This window comes from Bubalus kerabau, chromosome 11, assembly GCF_029407905.1.
Source record: "Bubalus kerabau isolate K-KA32 ecotype Philippines breed swamp buffalo chromosome 11, PCC_UOA_SB_1v2, whole genome shotgun sequence".
In the NCBI taxonomy this organism is placed as follows: domain Eukaryota; kingdom Metazoa; phylum Chordata; class Mammalia; order Artiodactyla; family Bovidae; genus Bubalus; species Bubalus kerabau.
Window position 1 is genome coordinate 17,003,373 of NC_073634.1, and position 20,883 is coordinate 17,024,255.

The following is a 20,883-nucleotide window of genomic DNA, read 5'->3' on the forward strand; positions in this document are numbered from 1 at the left end:
CTTTAACAAGTAACTTAACATCTCTGAGCCTTGGTTTTCTCATTAAAAAGATGTTGTACAAATTAAATAAGTACTGAGATGAAGAACCTGGTGTATCACAGACTGGAGACACACAACAGACGTTCTTTCTCTTTCTCTTGAGAAATCATCTTCCCTTTCCCAGCAGTGAAATGAGAGATGCGGCTTCTAGAAAGTCTTGAAGGACTCTGAACTCTTAGAATCTTGTGATCTTCATTCAGCTTACCATTGTTCCATGAATATTTTCTCCAACATCAGTGAAAAAGATTGGACATCTGGCTAGGATGCCAGACTCACATCTCCAGAGCCTTCTCCAAGCATCCCTAGCTCCGGGCTCCTGGAGTCAAATAGCAAATTAATCCAGACAGGCTCTGAAAAGTCACACATGAATGAGTTTCTGGAATGCTTGTTTGACCAAAAAGACTGTCATAAACTTAGCGTTCCTTTTTAGGAAGTGGTTCGTTAAGAGACGATCACCCCAGCCTCATCCACCTGAGGGTGGCTTGTCTACTAAACAGTCAGCTCAAGGTTGTGTGGAGAGGGCAGGGAGGAAGTGCCTACTGTGCTCCTTAGGCCTCCTGGTGGTCTGACCTGGAGGGAACTGAAGGCAAGGGGCCGCTGTTACTTGATCTTCATTTCAAGAGCCATAGTAATTGTGCATGAGTGGTTCGTTTGGTTTAGGAATGTGCTAATTCATTGATCCTCGCAGTAGTCTTGAAGAGGGTGTGGGTAAACTGAGTCTGCCAAAGACCTGTGTGGAAGGTCTGAGTCCCTGGGGGAGCTAGGATGAGACCCAGGGCCTTTGAAGTCCCCGCTCCCGTTTCCTCCACTACCTCGGGGGACCATGCATTGAGCTAATGAAGATAAACATTTTTGTTTGGTCTTTTAACACCAATAGAAAAAAATTGTGTATGGCTTTTTAAGAAAATTGATAGTATTTTTGTACCCTCAGTCTGCACCTTGGCAGAGTCATTTAGGGTGGAGTAAATTTCTCGTTAATGTCACTTCTTCTCTACCTACATTTTGAGAGAATGTTGGCTTTGAACCCAGCAATGGGTCTGACCTTGCAGAGACGGCCAAGGCTAAAGCCCCTCTTCTTAAGATGATGGGTACGCTCCACCTCCAGGGAACCCGGGAGAGACCAGTGCAGGAAGATGTCCAGGCTGGACTGGACTCAGGAGCTGCTGGGGACTGGGTGCATCCTGCTTCCCCATGACAGGCACAGAGGATACCCTCAGGACCCTGCTGCTGCTGCTGCTAAGTCGCTTCAGTCATGTCCGACTCCATGCGACCCATAGACGGCAGCCCACCAGGCTTCCCGTCCCTGGGATTCTCCAGGCAAGAACACTGGAGTGGGTTGCCATTTCCTTCTCCAATGCATGAAAGTGATAAGTGAAACTGAAGTCGCTCAGTCATGTCTGACTCTTAGCAGCCCCATGGACTTCAGCTTACCAGGCTCCTCCATCCATGGGATTTTCTAGGCAAAAGTACTGGAGTGGGATGACCCTCAGGGCCCACCCATTGAGAAATAAGGGGGTCTATTCTTCCATGGCATTAGAGGAAGCCATTCTGCTGCCAGAGCCCTTGACTAGCTCATGAGCTGGACTAAGCCGCTGCTGATGAGGGAACTGGCTGCAGATGGGCTGAATCACCTCCAGTTGAATGAAGGCCTTCAACAGTGTGTGCCCCTGTTTCCTTCTTTCCTTTGGTGCTAAAAGCACAGATTCAGGAGCTACTGCCCCTGTGGTCAAACCAGCAGAATGTGGACTTGACTGCCCAAGAGAACCCAGTGACTTGGGCTGGTGCATCCGCAAGTTTCTGTCCCATGCCAGTTTTCCCAGCCTGGCTGGAGTGTGGCCTGCAGAGCTTAACCTGTTTTTCCTTCCTTCCAGTGGTCTGAAGAGCCCAGAGGAGGAGTTCTGCCAGGTGGCCTGGAGCAGCCAGAGGGAAAAAGGACTTCTTGAGTTCGGCACAGCAAGGGCTGCCAGGCTTGGGCCAGCAGGCCTTTCCTTCTCTGCCTGCCATCGCCTGTGCAGGCTTTTTGTCTTACATGGGCCTTCCTTCAAAATTCTGTCCAGAACTCTGTCTGCTTGGAGTTATCCAATGTGACCTGGAGAAGAAATCAGTGGACCACAGTTTAAAGACTGGTCAGAAATGAATGGCATGGGGTGGACCTCCTATGTACCTAATGACCTATGTGCTTCGTCATCTGCATCCAGGTGTGTGTAGGTGTGTTCTGCCAGTTACGGATACCAGACCTGTCTCCCTACAATAGTCTCCATCGTGCCCAACGCTGGAGTTCCTATAATTGTTACAGTTTTTTTTCTTATCTGCTTCTTGGGGAAAATGGTGAAAAAAAGCATCACTGCTTTTTGCTACATGAAGACGCCAGTGGAGGAGGAGCCATGCCAGTCCTCTGTCATGAAACCCTCAACCAGCCCAGTGTCTTCCATGGACACATGACGTTGAAGACCTTCCTGAGCTGTCACCGTCCTCAGAGATAATTTCTTATTTATTAGATGGATGATGATTTTATTTTAATCTCTTAAGTCAGTGTAAAAAGCGTAAAAGCCTTTCAGACATCTACATCAATGATCCAGGTATTGCTGGCCAAAAAACTAGACTGATTAGAAATGCCTGGCCTCTTTGGGACAGCTAAAACTTGGGGCGGTGGTGGGGGAAGCACCAGGATGGGTGGAGATGGAAGAAGAGGAGGAGTTACTGATGGGAGCAAAGATTGCGGTTCAGAGATCATGCCATTTAATACATAAAACTGGTAAATGCCCTACGATACATTCCTGCTGAAAAGTTAGCAGAGCTTACAGTGGAGACCTGGCACCTTATTGAGGAAGAGGAAGAGAGTCTGTGTGTGTATCTACAAGGAGGAAACACGACAGTGACCACACTGCTCTTATTAAACCTATTAACCTTCTGGTGGGCCGTCCGAGAATCTCTTTAGACATAGAGCTTTAGCAGAGAGCAACAGGCATTTGGGGTTGCACCCATGAAAGGGGACCAGTCACTTATTTTCCATGTTGCTACTTGGTTGATTTGTTGCTTTATTTTGAAAAGGACAAATTGAACTTTCCTATTTATTTTTAAGCACTAGGAGAAATATTCCAGTGATTTTATTTTTCTTTTCCATTCAGGATGCTAGGTTTTTGTTTTTTTGTTTTAAAACAAAAACTCTTAATAAGCTGCCTCCATCACGTGGGTCTTGCTTTTCCCTCAGAGAAGAAGTTGTTCTCCTGGGTACTCTCCAACCCAATGGGCCTGCTTGTGGGAAACCCCGGTTCACTCCAACTTCATGGTGGAGCTCATCCCTAGGAATTGTTATTAAAATTTGCAAACAGGGAAACAATGAAATAATTTGTATACTCCTTATGTGAGGGAACTCTTATTCACCAATATTTGAAAAATGGGAGATCTCTACCTATTAACCCTTCAGTGCCTCTAGCTCCTCACTTCATGAAAGGGACTTTTAAAATATGTCAAGTGAGCTTGAAATTCCTACCAGGTCATTTTGTCCTGCTGGAATTCTTCTGCCCAGCATGTCTATTTCAATGCATTTTCTCTGTGTTCCTCACAGCTGAGAAAATTATATGACCTGTGTTGCAATTCTGGCACTTGTATTAAATGACGCTGCACCCAAAGCACCAAGATTAGAAATGGGATCTGTTCGCCAGCAGCGACATAGCTTCTGGGGTCTAGTCATGAGAGAATATACGCTTAAGTTTGCATTCCTTACACAGGTCCTACAGCAGCGGATCTGCGGGCTGGGGCTTCACCCCCAGAGATGCAGTTGACACTGGTTTGTGGACCCCAGTTTGTGCCCCCTTTTTTCATCGGGCTCTCCTGAAAGTCTGATTCCGGTATAGAGAGACTAATGGAAGTGGAGTGGCATCATTGGTTTTTAACTTGAAATCACATATTTACTTTAGAACAGTCTTTCCTCAGTCTTTTAGAGACTGTTTGAGGTCTGGTTGCCTTTAAAGAGCAAGAACTGATATTGGGAATGTCTTGTGGGGTTTTCTTCACCTACTGAGGAAGGATCAGTGTCCAGTCTGTAGGCACCTAAGGGCCTTTGCAGAAGGGTGAGGAGGTGAGAACCAAGAACCTTCTTGATTTCCTGTGGGGACTTCATACTTAGTGTCTGTGAATGCTCCAGTCACAGCTGCCGGTGCCCCCCGCTTCCAGTGCTGATACAACCATGCAGTGCACAGGCCCAAACGTGTGCCACCCTGGGAGAGTTGGAGGCAGAGGCTGGGATCAAGGCGGACCTTTGTCCGTGTCCAGGTTATGAGAACCTTGCTTCTTTAGTGATTTCTCTCCTAGAAATCAGAATGGCCACTAGGCATTGGATTCCTATGCCATTTGTGGCATTGGTACTTCTTTGGTTAGATTTAAAAATGCCCCCTTTTCAGGTTAAAAATCATCTTCTAATCCAACTCTGTAGGTACCCTGTGTTTTCTTGCTTTTTACAAAGCCAAGTTCATTATGATTAGGGACTTGTTCCCAAGATCTGACCTGGTGAGCAGCTGCACACCAGGGGATGGGGAACACAGCTGTTTCCAATATCTGTCTCAGGAGAAATGCAAAACCCCCATTTAAAAGGGGCAGGGGAAGGGAGAGCCTGCTTCCAGAGCTTCAGTGGAGCCTGGATTTTCCCACTGCTGTACAGGCTGTGACTTCTTTAAGCATGCTGGCAGGAAACATCTTCTTCTAGATGGAAGGATATACAGCAGCCAATCCTGATTGGGAAGACACATCTGAACACATGTGGTAAACAAGCAAGACTTGTGTGCCAGCAGAGGAGAGGGGCAGAATGTCCCCAGAGTCTATTTTCCCATGAAAGGAGACGGTAGAATTGACATTACCCCCACCTGCATTGGTGAGGGAGGAGGTGCACCTCCAGAGCTTTGGGGAGCCTGGCCTATGCAGGTGAAGCACGTGTCTGCATCTTCAGGTTTCCCGGGTCCAGGCTGCTTCAGTGCACATGGACCTCTGGCTGCTCTTCCACCGGGTCCAGGCTGCTTCAGTGCACGTGGACCGCTGGCTGGTCTTCCAGGCCATCTTGACAGGAACAGTTCAAAGAGGCTCCAACACTGTTCGGGAGATCCTGATCCCATAGTGGGATCTGGGCTTTGATTTCTCCCAACCTGCTCAGCTGAGGAGGGGGCAGGGAGGTGATTCAAAAGCCCAGGACCAAGGAGGACATCACAAAAACAAGGGGAACACATATATTTGTTCTTAATGTTCCAATAGAAGACCTGTTCTCTAGCCACTGATTTTATCAGGCTTTCTAAAAGGTCTCATGGTAAACACACACAGAGTACTGAACACAACGCCTCTTCCCAGTGTAATAATACTGAAGTGTTCAACTTTTCACTATCTTATTATAACAAACCCCGATGCTTTTTTTTTTAGAACTTGTTACTCTGACTTCTGTATATGTTGCACTGAAAAGGTTAATATTTAATGTTTTAATTTATTTTGTGTGGTAAGTTAATTTTGATTTCTGTAATGCATTAATGTGATTAGCAGTTCTTTTCTTTAATATCTGGATTATACTTATTTAAAGAGTAGTGAGCAATATAAAATGCAGTTGTGTTTTTCAGTAATGTGTATTGTTGTCAGTTGTACTGTACCTTGTTTGGAAGGATGAAGGAATGAACTCTTTTTTTTTTCCCTAAATCAAGACTGAAGCTTTTCTTTCATGAGGTTGGGAGATGGCTGAAGTACATTAAGATTTTTCTCTGCAAATGTGAATGGTGTGAAAAAAAAAAAATAGATGCTCTTTTGCAAAATGTGGGAATCCTAAAATTAACTTTAGTTGATCCCTATATGCTTGTAAAAACCAAATTCTCTGAAGTTCTTCTCAATATATATTTCATTTACTGTATGTCCAACAATACGATAACTAGTGTGGAAGATGAAACAGACAATCCCTGCCCCAAGGAATCCAAATCTGCCTGAGATCAATTGACGTGCAGAAAATAATTCCAGACTCATTCCAGACAAAATACAAATAAAGCCTGAAATTGTAATGTAGAGGAGTGTGTGTGTTAATAGCTGTAATTCTCCACATGTGGTCCCCAGACCAGCACCATCGCATCACCTGGGAGCTTCTAAGAAAGGCACATTTTCAGGACCCACCCCAGACCTATTAAACTCTCAAGATGACATGCACTCTCTACCTTCCAGATGAGTCTGATACATACTCGAGTTTGAGAACCATGGTGCTATAGGATTCCAGGAAGGGCAAATTCATGTGGCCCTAGAGTTTTTAGGAAAGGTTTTCTAGAGGATATTCAGGGGAAGTGAAACTTAACACAATTTACTCCGTAGCGTTCAAGGTTAACGGCCATCAGGTAGTACAGTCTTGAGGTAAGGCTTGCATTTATTTGGATCTTCTCAGCCTAGTTGAAAAAAAAAACAGGCCTGTCCATCTCCTTCCACACCACTGCTCACACCCACCCCCACTCCCCTCTGCTCAGTTTCTGACTCTAAGGACTTGTTCTAAAACTGTCAACCCAGTTCTTACAAGCCTCACTGCACTTAAATTCCCATACAAGCCTCTGCCCTTCTAACCCATTCATGGGCCTCTGGTGTGCAAGGTGAAGCAGGGGAGAGTGAAACCGTCGCTGTGAGAAGCAAGAGCTAGGTCGCAAGGCAAATCCAGCTCTCAGAAGTGAAGGAGGTGCCTGCGGAGCCCATTGTCCAGGCCTCAAAGGTCTTAGCATTGGCCTCACAGGAAGACAGCCACCCAGGCAACTCCTTGTTCTGAGTGTCCTATCTGGTATCTGTCCCTCAGCAGAGCCTTTACCCACCTCTGAGAAGAGGGAGGGACAGACAAACCTCTACCTGAACTCGGTGTCCCCCTCATGACCTTAATCAGTCTTCGGGGACATCTCCAGGCCCGCTTTCTAAACCACTGAATTTTCTAGTTGGCCCCTTTCTTCTCCCTAATTTCCAAGCCTTCCTGCCAAGGCTCCCTCTTCAATTTCTGGTGTCTGGTATGCTGGACTATCTAGGGTGGTGGGGAAGGACCTCTCCCAGGAAAAAGCTCCCTTGAACTTGGAATCAACCAGACCTTCCCTCATTTATCTAGGTGATGTGCGGATGCCCACTCGCATCCATGCTCTGCATAGTTGGGGCCTGGTCTTTGTGGATGCTGTTGGCCCACACTTCAGACCCCTGCTTTGCCTGGTTGCTCTGTGCCCTGCCTCCTGCCTGGCCAGTTTTGGGTGCTGAAGTGTGGCCTAGCCTTGCCCTCCCTAGCTTGGAGCTCCCTGTCCAGCAGCAGCCTGGAATTCTACCCCAACTCTCTTTTCCCATCTCTTGAAATTCCGTCTTCCAGTTTGCTCTCCCCAGGACTAGGTTCCCAGGTCTTGAGCCTTAAGGAACCTCTGCCTTTTATCCTCAGAAATAGGAAATGACATGCCCATGGTCACACAACTTTGGGTCTAGCAATGCCTGTTCTACTAGGCTAGCATCTCTCTCCCCAGATCAATTGAATCCTAGAATCTGTTGGGGTGGAGCTTGAGCATCTTTTAAAATCTCTCCCCATGATTCTAATCCTATCCCTACTGACTTCTGGAATACACCAAGCCCCAGGGATCCTTTAGCATAAGAGAGGGTTGATGCCCAGAGCTGAGATATCCTCCCAGGGCTTGCCACCCTAGTCCCTGCTTAAGAATCCCTTAATACCCAGCAGATGTTAGCCCTGGGGAAACATGGAGGCTGGGCCGTCCTTTCAAGGGAGATGATCTAAAGCAAGCAACGGAGAGAACACCTGTGGGAACAGGGGCCCCTGAGGAGTACTGCAGCGTACTTGAGGTCATGCAAGCCTGGACAATGGCTTTTCAGGAGCCAGATTTCAGATGTGAGATTAAAATGTGGTGACATTTATCCTGAAAATAAAAAGGAGACTGGGGAGAAGGAAAAAAAAAAACAAAACCTCTCTCCAGGCACATTTACTCAATGGAAGCTTCAGGCCCTGGGGTGCAGCAGCACAAAGTGCCCCAGGACAGGAGGAGCCCCGCTGCCATAAAGTCCTCTAGGGCAAGTCCAAGCCTGCCACTGGAGCCCCTCTCAGGGGCTGGGAGGAGAACTGGGCAGGAGAAGAGCTCCACTCCTGGGCTTAACTGCCCTGCATATTCCAGGGAAGGACTCTCCCCAGGTCTAGAGATGTGACGTCGCAGAAGGACTGTGCTGTGACAAGCTGGCATCATTTAAACCTTGTCCCATCTGAACAGAGCAAACAGTGGTGTCCCAGCCCTGCAGCATGGTCTCCCCCTGCCTTTGTACAAGAAGCTCCCCAGACAGAGCCCAGGGGCTCTGGGTCCCTGTGGTGGAAGGAGGCCTGGAGCTGCAGACCTGGGCGTGGTTACAGCCTCACTTCTGGGCTGTGTCACCTGGGGTGGTGTTGAGTCTTTCTGAGCCTCCAGTCCCTGCCTGTTTAGCACAGGGAGCTGTTGAGATAAAACTTATAAATACCCACTTGCTCAGCCTGATTCTTGAAATAAAACTAATGTCATTGATAAACTGTCCAGCTCAAGGGAGGCCTCCTCCATTCTCTAGTGACATTCAATTCAAGGTAAAAGCAGGCATAGGGGAGGAGTGTAGGAGAAATATTTCCAGAGAGCCGATGGCTAAAGGGGCCACATTCAGAGGGTCGTGGTCCCAGGACAGCACCTTGAGAGGTGGTTAAGGACCCAGAGGAGTGAGGAAGACTGTCCTTGGACGTAGGAAGGTATTCAGTGTGCCCTCAAGTTGCCGGGCCAGAGGCAAAGAGGTTGACTTCAGCTCAGCAGCGGGTCTTTCTCATGGTCAGAGCCATCCCCTGGACTATTGTGCTCCCTAACACCTAAGTGATCAAGCCGAGACTGGGTGACCAGCAGGGACATAGGGGGTGCCTTGGTGAGCTACAACGTGAGCCAGAAGACCTCTGGGGGCCATCTTCCTCCAGCATCCTGACCACCATCTCCAGCCCAAGAGTTCCTGTGTTATCCTAGCACTCCAAACCTTCACCTACCACAGCACCCTTCTAGAATAGTCTTTGGGAACCCAGACCTAAGCCTCTGTTTTCCCCTTGTTTTTCTGTGAGTCTTGTAGCCTCCTGGAGCTTCTTGGTGATGGAGGGGCATCTCAGGCCCTGCCCAGTCCCCTTCCCTCCCACCTGCTGACTTCAGGTGGTGGTGGTGGTTTAGTCGCTAAGTCATGTCTGACTCTTGGAATCCCATGGACTGTAAGCCCACCAGGCACCTCTGTCCATGGGATTCTCCAGGCAAGAATACTGGAGTGGGTTGCTATTTCCTTCTCCAGATTCCCTTCATAGTACAGCAGAAACTAACACAACTTTGTAAAGCAGTTATACTCCAATAAAAAAAAATAGAAAAAAATAAGACAGTGGTTTTCAGACACTAAACAACAATGCGATACAGGAGAATGATGCTCTTATAGATGAGAAGGAGATAAAGGAAATCTACAGTTGCATCTTCAGGCAGAAGTTCGGGGAGGAGAAACCTAAACAGAGCACAGTAGTCACCTTGAGATGTGAGGAGAGAGTTGAGAATTTAGGGAAGTCAAGGTAGGAAGAAAGTGCAAGGCAGAGAATCCGAGAGGTGAGGGCTGCAGCAATTTCCCTGTTAGCTTAGTTGATTACCAATCGGCATGTGAAGAAAATTCCCGAGGGCAAGGAAAATAAACACTGGGAAAGAGCAGGAGGAATAATTCCCAAGCCTCACAGAGGGCTGAGAACAGTTTCCATTTTCCACAACCAGAGCTGAGAAACATTGGGATAACAGGGCCATCGGCTTGAGCACTCAGAAGAGTACTGCCTTGGTCCTCAGAAGGACCCTTTTGCCTGTGCTGGTCTCACCTGATAAAGATGAACTGCAGATCTGGAAAGAGTGAACATTTCTTCATAACTCTATCCCAGAACAAGGCTTACACTCTCAACAAAATAAAACTTACAATGTCTGACCTCTAGTTCAATATTACCAGGCATGTGAGGGAGAAAAATATTACTTATTGTTAGGAGAAAAATGAATCATAGAAAAAGACCTAGCAATGATATAGATCAGGTAACAGAACAAATCCCAGTTAACTGAAAAAGATTCAAATTATAACAAAACATGTTCTTTGACTACAATGGAGTTAAATTAAAACTCAGTAACAAAGACATTTAGAAAACCGCAAGATATTGGGTTTCCCAAGTGGCGCTAGTGGTAAAGAGACACAGGTTTGACCCACAGCACCCTTCTAGAATAGTCTTTGGGAATCCAGACCTAAGCCTCTGTCTTCCCTCTGTTTTGCTGTGTGTCTTATAGCCTCCTGGAGCTTCTTGGTGATGGAGGGGCATCTCAGGCCCTGTCCAGCCCTCTTCCCTTCTGCCTGCTGGCTTCAGAGTCTGTGGCTTAACCATATTCAGGAGGGCCCCTATGCAGGGATCACAGGAGAGGGCCTTTCCTGGCTCTTCTCCATCGCCACATGCCTAGATATACTGGTGCCTTCCCAAGCCACTCTCTACCCCTCTCTCCCTGTGCCTGGCTGTGGACAGCCTTTGTAGGGTTCTCTTGCCCTCTGGCTTCCGGTTCAGCTTGTGGGAGGCTCTGAAGGAGAGATCAAGTTTATTTGTTTGTTTTTATGGTGCAATTCTTATCTGTTTTATTAAATTTGCCTATAGTTGATTTACAACATTATACTAGTTTCAGGTGTACAGCATAGTGATTTAATATTTTTATACATCATATTCCATTTAATCTAGATAGCATATTAAAAAGCAGAGACATTACTTGGCCAACAAAGGTCCATCTAGTCAAGGCTATGGTTTTTCCAGCGGTCATGTACGGATGTGAGAGTTGGACTGTGAAGAAAGCTGAGCACCGAAGAATTGATGCTTTTGAACTGAGGTGTTGGAGAAGACTCTTGAAAGTCCCTTGGACTACAAGGAATCCAACCAGTCCATCCTGAAGGAAATCAGTCCTGAACATTCATTGGAAAGACTGATGCTGAAGCTGAAACTCTAATACTTTGGCCACCTGATGTGAACAACTGACTCTTGGAAAAGACCCTGATGCTGGGAAAGATTGAAGGCAGGAGGAGAAGGGGACGACAGAGGATGACATGGTTGGATGGCATCACCGACTTGATGAACATGAGTTTGAGCAAGCTCCGGGAGTTGGGGATGGCCAGGGAAACCTGGCGTGCTCTGTAGTCCATGGGGTCACAAAGAGTTGGACATGACTGAGCGACTGAACTGACTATCAGGGACCTCCTCAGTGGTCCAGTGGTTGAGACTTCGCCTTCCAACGCAGAGGGGTATGGGTTTAATCCCTGCTCAGGGAGCTAAGATCCCACAGGCCTCACAGCAAAAAAAAGAAAAAAAAAACACCCAAAACTGAAACATAAAACAGAAACAATATTGTAACAAATTCAATAAAGCCTTTAAAAGGTCCACATTAAAAAAAAAAACTTATAAAAAATTCCTACAATATAATGGCCATATTTCCTTGTGCTATACAATATATTCTTATTGCTTATCTGAGACTGAGGTATTTTATCCCCACTCCCTTCCAGGGCTTTCCTGGTGGCTCAATTGGTAAAGAATCTGCCTGTAATCCAGGAGACTCGGTTTTAATCCCTGGGTTGGGAAGATCCCCTGGTGAAGGAAATGGCACTCCAGTATTCTTGCCTGGGAAATCCTATGGACAGAGGAGCCTGTGGACTACAGTCCACGGGGTCACAAAGAGTCGGACATGAGTGTCTAAGCCACCACCCTTCCAGTTCCAAGGCTGTGTTTCCAATAATTACACCCCAAGCCCTGGGCTTCCAGGGCCCTTCCTCCTCCCAGCTCTCATCACACTTCATTTACACAACTTCCTCCCCTTGTCCCTTCGGCTTTGAGTGGTAATGGCTCCCCACAGTTGCTAGTTTTAATTCTGCCAATCTTGGTCTCCTCAACCTCCACCTTGCTCTGTAATTTCTAAGAGTGCTTAACGAGAGGTTAAAACTTCAAATGCCACCAGGAGTGACACTGTTAATCTAAATTAGGGCAACTGCTAGGTGGCAGCATAAATGCCCATGAGTAGATTGAACTTGGTGTGGGAGGTGGACATTGGGATAAACTGGGGTGCACAGGCCTCTTCTGAAGGGGGTGATCATGTCGCAGTTCCAGCCCATAATGAGTATCCAGCAAGGTGGTCTGATTTTCTATTTTTTTTTTTTTTTTCAAAAGAAGCAGAAAATCTGTTTTTTTCATGAAATATTTCCATTTCTAAATATGGCTCAAATTCATAAACCACCCTGGGGCCCCAGCGAAATCTGTCTGCGGGTCACCATCCGTTTGCAGCCTTCACTCTCAAGCTGTTCGCTTGTCTGCCAGGCCCCTTCGCACCTCTCTTCATTCGCGGTTCTCTTTGCTAGAAACGGCTTTTTCTGCTTCTTGGCCTGAGCAAACTTGTGGTCCTTCAAGAACAAGCTCATACCTCACTTTCTCTCTGGATCCTTCTTGAAGCCCCCATGCAGCTCCTTCCCTAGGCACCCAGAATACTTTGTACATGTTAATATTCATGTTAAGACAGTCATCTCACTTTGCTGCCACTGTTTGTTAGCAAATTCTCCACAAGTCCTGTGCCCAGGATCATCTTGTGTCCCAGGTCATGAGATTCTCAAGGTCAACAACCTCTTTCCTATACATCTTTGTAGCCTGAGCATTTAGCTTGATGGCTGAAGCAAGGTGATGCAATAACTTTTTGTTAAGAAAGATCCTCAGCTATACAGGGCTTTAGTTGGACCAATGTCTGTCTCTGGAGGCAGGAGACCAATGTCATGTGGGCTCACTGGGTCCTGTGGGGCTAGGTTATCCAGACCTGGATGCTATGCTACCATTAGACACCTCACAGGTCAGATAGGTCTTTGGGATTCTCCCTGGTTTCCTATCTATCATAAGAGCTTTGATTCTAGGCAAAAATACATTTTCTGACCAGTATCTTACCATGAATTTTGTCACAATCCAGGTGAATTTGACAGAAATATTTTCCCCCCAGGTTTATAGAGATAGAAATGAGGTATGACATTGTATAAGTTTAAGGTACACGATGCAATGATTTGATACACGTATCTATTGCAAAATGATTACCACAGTAGAGAAATTAACACTTCCACTCCCTCACATGGATACCATTTTTGTGTGTGTGCAGTGAAGACATTCAATATCTAATCTCTTAGCAAGTTTCAAGTATATAATACAGTATTTTTAACTATAGTCACAATGCTGTGTACATTGTATCCCCAGAACTCATTCATCTTACAACTGTGAGTTTGTATCCTTTGACAAACTTCTCCCCCTTCTCCCCCCACTCCACCCCAAGCCCTGGGCAGCCCTACTCTGCTCTGTTTCTCTGAATTTAACTTTTTTAGATTCCACATAGAAGTGAGAGCATGCAGTCTTTGTCTTTCTCTGACTTATTTCACTTAGCATAATGCTCTCGAGGCTTATCCATCTTGTCACAAATGGCAGGGCTCCCTTCTTTCTCATGGCTGAACAATATTCCATTGTGTGTAAGGGTACCTCTTTATTCATTCATTCATTCATTGGTGGACACTTGGGTTGTCTCCATAGCTTGGCTATTGTGAATAATGCTGCAATGCACAAGAAAGAGAACCAGACTTCATTTTCTTTAGTTATAGACCAAGAAGTGGGATTGCTAAAATAAATGGGTGTTCTGCTTTTAATTTTTTTAGAAAAAAATTTTTTTAATTTGCATTTCCCTGATGATTAGGGATGTCGAGTGTTTTTTCAGGTACCTATTGGCTGTTTGCATGTCTTCTTTGGAAAAAATATCTATTCAATCCCCTGCCCATTTTTGAATCTGATCGCATTGCGTGGCATGAGTTCCTTATGTGTTTTGGGAATCTACCCCTTATTAGATAGATGGTCTGCAGATATTTTCTCCTGTTGCATGGATTGCCTTTTCATTTTATTCTTCTTTTACTGTGTGGAAGCTTTTTAGTTTAATATACTCCCACTTATTTATTTTTGGTTTTGTTGCTTTGCTTTCGGGTCATATCCAAAAAATTATTGCCAAAAGCAATTCAAAGACCTTTCTCCCTATGGTTTCTTCTGAAAGTTTTACAGTCTCAGATCTTACATTTAAGCTGTTAATCCATTTCAAGTTAATTTTTGTGAGTGTAATAAGATAGGGGTCCAATTTCCTTCTTCTACATATTTTTATCCAGTTTTCTAAAAAATATTTGTTGAAGAAACTATCCTTTCTCCATTGAGTATTTGTGGTTCCCTTGTGAAATATTAGTTGACTGTATAGGCAGACTTTAGTTCTGAGCTCTAAATTCTGTTCCATTGGTCTATGTGTCTACTTAATGTGACAGGAATTTTTTAATCCTGTACCATTCTACTCTCTAGGTTAGTCCCATACAAAAGAGTAGAGCCTTTGGAGAATGTTCACTCTCTCCATGGCTCCATTTATTTTCTCACTGATAGTCTGTATCCAGTAAACTTCCTTTAGTCTAGTAAATTAACTACTAGGCCCGGAGCCCTGTGAGCATCTTCTGACTGGAAATGAGAAGATATGTATAGAGAGGAGAATGATGGGAGGGGTTTTATCCTAGGGCTTTAGTCATTCTTGAGTTTGTCTGTAATAGGGATGGAGCAGGCTTGCAGCATGCAATGAATGGTATGAGACACTTAGCCACTCAGTCAATTGTCAGCCTCACCATGGTCCTGACAGAAGGTTCAGTGAGAGATGGGTTTCAACCTTCTCCCCAGGGCCCTCCAGGCTGCACGGCCTCGGGCCAGTGAGTGAGCTGGGGGCCCCGGGGACAGGCTGAGGGCTGTGTCCAGCAGAGCTCCAGAGCCCTGGCCATGGCTGTCCATTGGCTGGGCCCAGACCTCAAAGCAGCTGAATCTCTCCCTTATCCCCACCACTTCGACCTGATGGTGGTGATAGTATCCAGGAGTGGCAGTTTGCAGGACTCAGCCCCTGTTTGGGTTGCCTGAGGAGCCCGAGGGCCAGCTGAGTCCTGGGCTCCTGGCTCCCTCAGTGAAGATTGCTGGGGGGGATCTGGGGAACCTGGCCTTGAGATCTGCCTCCTCAGCCAGGCCTCAGCACTGGCAGGAAGACCCAGACTGGGTGCTGGGTGAATGTTCTTGGGCAAGGTAACCAGCCTGTGCAGGGACCCCCTCCTCTTAGCCAAGACATGGACCTCAGAGGGTGAAAGTCGAGTCTTGGGACCTTGCCTGTTTTTGTCAGAACACAGAATAACATTTGTTTTGGTGAGGTTTACAGGACCACTGTAACCTCAGCATGACCTGAACTCAAGAATAAAGGATCTGACACAAAGAGGTTTGCAACAACTAACCATGCCCCGCCCCCAAACCTTTCCTATAAAAGTGCTTTGCTGAAAGTTTTTGAGGGAGTTCAGGGATTTTAAGGCATGAGCCCTGCAATAAACCTTTCTCTGCTCCAAACTCTGACGCTTGGGTATTATTTGCTTCACTGTGCGTAGGGCATGTAGACTTGCATTCAGTAATAATTTCTATGGATTCCTATATATTCCTAGGGAGACCTCAAATCAAAACAGGCAATGATGTGAATTATACTCTTATTCCAATTGAAACATTTTTTATATGTTGGAAATAGGCAGTAGAGCAAGTACAGGAGCAATCTAGCAACTGACCACTAAAAAATTATATCTCCCTTCCATAATGCCAAACTTTAAAATTTGTCCACTTTAAAATGTGGATTCCCCCAAAAGCAAGGTCTGAGATGAAAACTTGAAGATAAATAATTTATTTTGGAGGTAATCCCAGCCAGGAAGCAGGAGTGAAGGACCAAAAAGAGCGAGGAAAAGAATAAGAAAAAGCCAATGATAGGTACCTTGAGCTAGTTACCACTGTGTGAAATTGGCATTCAGTCTTACTGGGCTCCCACTGAAGAACCACATAATGTCACCACTGAGGAACAATATAATGTCACCTCTGAATTGAGCCTCTGAAGATCTGGGCCCCTTATCTATCAACTCCCATCATCCTCTGGTTGGAAGTTGCCATAGGATCATTAATTTCTACCCTCCACCACCTGGACACAGACACACACACACAAATCTTAGCGACCTGTGTAATGCTAACAGTGGAACAATCTTCCAAAGCTACAGCTGAAACTACAGGGTCCAACAGCATATGCTGTGACCAAAAAAAAGGCATGTGCTATAATTAATTAAATATTTTTAATTAATAGAGGTAATAATAATCAAGTTTTTTCATGAAATTTGGATTTTTTTCTTGTAACCAGAAGTTCCCATTTTGCCTTTTGAAGATATTCCAGTTTAGTACACTACTGAGTCTAAAAACAGCCATTTAGCATTCAGCCAAATGTGTACTCTATTATGCCTCTAACACATTTCAAGATGCCTGTCAGAGAGCATCCCTTCTTATAAGATAGCTCATCTTATTGCCCCAGACTGTGACAGCCCTGAGTACCCTGAGAAGCCAAATAATTATGATAAGTTGCTGTTTAGTCCATGAATTACCAGGAAGGAGAAAGACCATGGTGGGTAAAATGGGGTTGGGGAAATGGGGCCATCTATGATGGGTTTTGAGCAAACTGATAACAAAACTGAGGAAAAGGTTGCAAAAATAATTCATAGAAGAGAAAAAAAAGCATGCCACATCTAATGGAAGGAGATACAGTCATTCCCATTCCTAAGCACTATCTAATTTAGTCTCCGATGGTACCTGGCTATACAGCAGTTTCTGCTGTATTGAGCCCCTGAACTTTTACAATAATTCTCTTTTCACTTGAGCCAGTTTGAATACACTTTTATCTCCTAAAATCAAAAGACCCTGGACTAGATCAAATGCCTCTTTAGCATCTCTTGAGGTTGTTATCTCGGTTTTTCTCCTTTTATTTGTAAGATAATAAGTTATATTAATAGTTCTCAAAATTGAACCATCCTTGCTTTCCTAGAAAGCTTTCTCATTCCAACTCTTCTGTAGCCAGCTCCTTCTCATCCCTTATTCTCAGTTAAATGCCATCCCAACAAAGAGGCCCTTACTTTCCACTCAATCTATCTTGGCTAGCCCTCTCACTACAATTATTCTTCATCATTGAATTATGTTCACTAGGAAAATAGTTGTACTCATCACGGTTTTTAATTATATATGTATTTTTTGACTAGATTAATGTCTGTCTCCTCCACTAGATAATAGCTCCAGGAATTATGTCTGTTTTCTTTACCACTAAATATTTAACATCAGACTTATTAATATGACATATAGCAGTTATCTAAATTAATTGAAAGGATGAATGAATAGGTGGATGATGGCTAAATTCCCAGATAAATTGAATGGATAAATTAACTAGATAGTGAGTTATTATTTTGTTATATTGCAGGGGTCTATTCACTGATCTTAAGGACATTTGCACATAAATCCTATATCCACTAAAAATATCTTCAATTAGGACAAAATAGTTTTGCAGTCAAACAAAAGGTGAGATAATTCAGTAACAACAGCTTCACACTATAAGTCATACTAATGAGTACTCTATAGAGGTGAACACTATGTTATTTTCATTCTGGAAAAGAAAGTACAGATGATGTAACTCTAGTAAAAGTGTACTGAGAACCCAGTGCCAATGGTATGGTTTTTAAGTTGAACTTTGAGAAGTCATAAACACTCTCAAAAGCATTCAATCTGTGACTGGGGTGCTTACTTGAGTATTTGAAATACTGACATAGGGTAAAGGGCATATATAAAGCAAGTTGGAAACAATCTTTTTTTCATAAAGCCATGCACTTTGAATTAGAGCAAACTTTAAGATTGACCCAGAAAGTGTATGATTCACATTCTCTAAAGACAATATGCTAAAATTATAAATTAATCATATAATTTGAACATCTACAAGAATAATAACAACTTACTCTTTTCATTAAGAAAAGACTCAAATAAGGTCTTCCCCAGCAGTCCAGTTGTTAAGACTCCACACTTTCAATGCAGGGAGCACAGGTTTGATCCCTGGTCAAAACTAAGATCAAAGCTGTGCAGTGCAGTCAAAAGATAAAAGAAAAAGAAAAAAAAAAAAACCTCAAATAATTTTGGCCAGGAGACAGATGGATAAATATAAAATTGAAAACCAACTACAAAATAACAGAAAAACATTACATATCAAAATGTATAAGCTGTAGTTAATTGATTCAGAAGTAAAATAATCTCTATTAAGTTAACCAAAGAACAAACAAAATAAATGCTCACCTCAATAATTTACAAAAGAGTCGATGAAATGCCTGAATAAAATGGAAGAAAATAAAGATAAAACCAGGAATACATAAATCAACAGTGAAAAAAGCATTCAGTTCAATGAATAAATTCAAGACTGTTTTCTTGGAACAAACCTCAAGCAAGTTCAAACAAGAAAAAAGTGGTAGATAACTCCAAAATTCAAAGTAATAAAGCATTATAATAATAGATAGTGAATAATTTTATTTTCAAAGAAAGCTAATCATTATGCTAATGACTTTTAAACCTCCATAAATTGATCAATTTCTTGCTAAAAACGTAAGTCACCAGCAGAAAATTTAAATAGGCAGATCACTCTATTTAGGGAAAATTCTGGGAAATGTATTTAATGTATCCCCCAGCACAGCCAAAATTTAAAAAATAAAATTCATATGAAATTGCAAGTGATCTAGAATAGCTAAAACAAAGGAGAACAAAAAGAACTCATCGTTCCTGATTTCAAAACTTACAACAAAGCAATGGTAATCAAGGCAGTGTGGCATAGGCACAAGGGTGAACAAAATTGACCTAAAAATAGGTTAATGGACTATAATTGAAAGTCCATAAATAAAACCATACATCTATGGCTAACTGATTTTTGACAAGGGTGCCAAGACAATTCAATGAAGAAAGAACAGTCTTTTTGACGAATGGTGCTAGGACAAATGGATGTCCACCAGCAAAAAAATGAAATTGGACCCTATCTCACACCATATATGACAACTAACTCAAAACAATGGCTTGTTGTTGTTGTTCAGCCATTAAGCCATGTCTGACTCTTTGTGACCCCATGGACTGCAACACGCTAGGCTTCCCTGTCCTTCGGTATCTCCCAGAGTTTGCTCAAATTCATGTCCATTGAGTTGATGATGCTATCCAACCATCTCATCCTCTGCCACCCCCTTGTTCTTTTGCCTTCGGTCTTTCCCTGCATCAGGGTCTTTTCCAATAAGTTGACTTTTCACATCAGGTGGCCAAAGTATTGAAGCTTCAGCTTCAGCATCAGTTCTCCCAATGAATATTCAGGATTGATTTCCTTTAGGATTGACTGGTTTGATCTCCTTACAGTCCAAGGGACTCTCAAGAGTCTTCTCCAGCACAACAGTTCAAAAGTACCAATTCTTCAGCACTCAGCCTTCTTTATAGTCCAACTCTCACATCCATACATGACTACTGGAAAAACTACAGCTTTGGCTATACAGACTTTGTTAGAAAAATGATGTCTCTGCTTTTTAATATGTTGTCTAGGTTGGTCATAGCTTTTCTTCAACGGAGCAAGCATCTTTTAATTTTATAGCTGCAGTCACCAGCCACAGTGATTTGGGGCCCAAGAAAATAAAATTTGTTACTCTTTCCATTTTTTTCCCCTTCTATTTCACATGAAGTGATGGGAGTGGGTGTCTTGATCTTAGTTTTTTTTTAAATTTTGAGTTGTAAGCCAACTTTTTCACCCTCCTCTTTCACCCTCACAAAGAGGCTCTTTAGTTCCTCTTCACTTTCTGCCATTAGAGTGGTATTATCTGGATATCTAATGTTGTTGATATTTCTCCTGGCAATCTTGATTCCAGTTTGTGATTCATCCAGCCCAGCATTTTACATTATGTACTCTGTATAGAAGTTAAATAAGCAGGATGACAATATACAGCATTAATATACTCCTTTCCCAATTTGGAACCAATCTGTTGTTCCATGTCTGGTTCTAACTGTTGCCTCTTGACCCTAATATAAGAACTAAAACTATAAAACTCTTAGAAGAAAACATAGGAGTAAATCTTTGACCTTGGGCTAGGCAAAGTTCTTAGACAAGACATCAAAAGCACAAGCAATACAGGAAAAATTAGATAAATTGGATTTTATCATAATTAAAATCTTTGTGTTTAAAAGGACACCATCCAGAGAGTGAAAGGACAGTCCACAGAATGAAAGAATTTTCAAATATACTGTAACATATGAAGAACTTACAACTCAACAAAAAAATAGCCCAATTTTAAAATAGGCAAAGGATTTGCATAGACATCACTCCAAAGATATACAAATGGCCAACACACATGAAAATATGCTCAGCATCATTCATCATTAGAATTTGTATCCTACTGTTGTGTGAAAATTGTATAAATCTTAATTATGTTGAATTGGTTCACAGAGATTTTCAGGTCTATTATATCCTTTTACTTCTCTGTATATTCATTCTATTAATTTTCAAGAGTTTGATATTGAAATTCCGACTAAAGTCTTAATTTATCTACTTTAAAAAAATGTAATATATAGTGGAACTATATGTAATCTTGCTCTGTATTTTTCAAGTCTCTTGTAAATGTGTTATCATACTTTTGTAATTAAAAAAATAAAAATTAAAAAAGAAATGCAAATCAAAACTTTATTATAAGAAGTCAGATAATAACAAGGGTTGATGAGGATGTGGAAGAATTAAAACCTACATACATAGCTGGTGGAAATGTACAACGACACAACCACTCTGGAAACAGTTTAGCAATTCCTGAAATGATTAACCATGGAATTACTAAATGGCTCAGAAATTTGGCTCCTAAGTATAAACACAGAGA

General features: G+C 43.2%; 1 protein-coding gene across 2 annotated transcripts in view; it reads left to right on the top strand.

Moving 5' to 3' along the window:
- TGFA (transforming growth factor alpha) overlaps positions 1-6,069 on the top strand; it is a 115,968-nt gene extending 109,899 nt beyond the window's left edge. For both annotated transcript variants that reach the window (XM_055539728.1, XM_055539730.1), the window contains exon 6: positions 1,911-6,069. In XM_055539728.1, the coding sequence (XP_055395703.1) occupies positions 1,911-1,918 (8 nt within the window). In that variant the 3' untranslated portion in view covers positions 1,919-6,069. The remainder of the gene's footprint in view (positions 1-1,910) is intronic.
- The last annotated feature ends 14,814 nt before the right edge of the window (positions 6,070-20,883 follow it).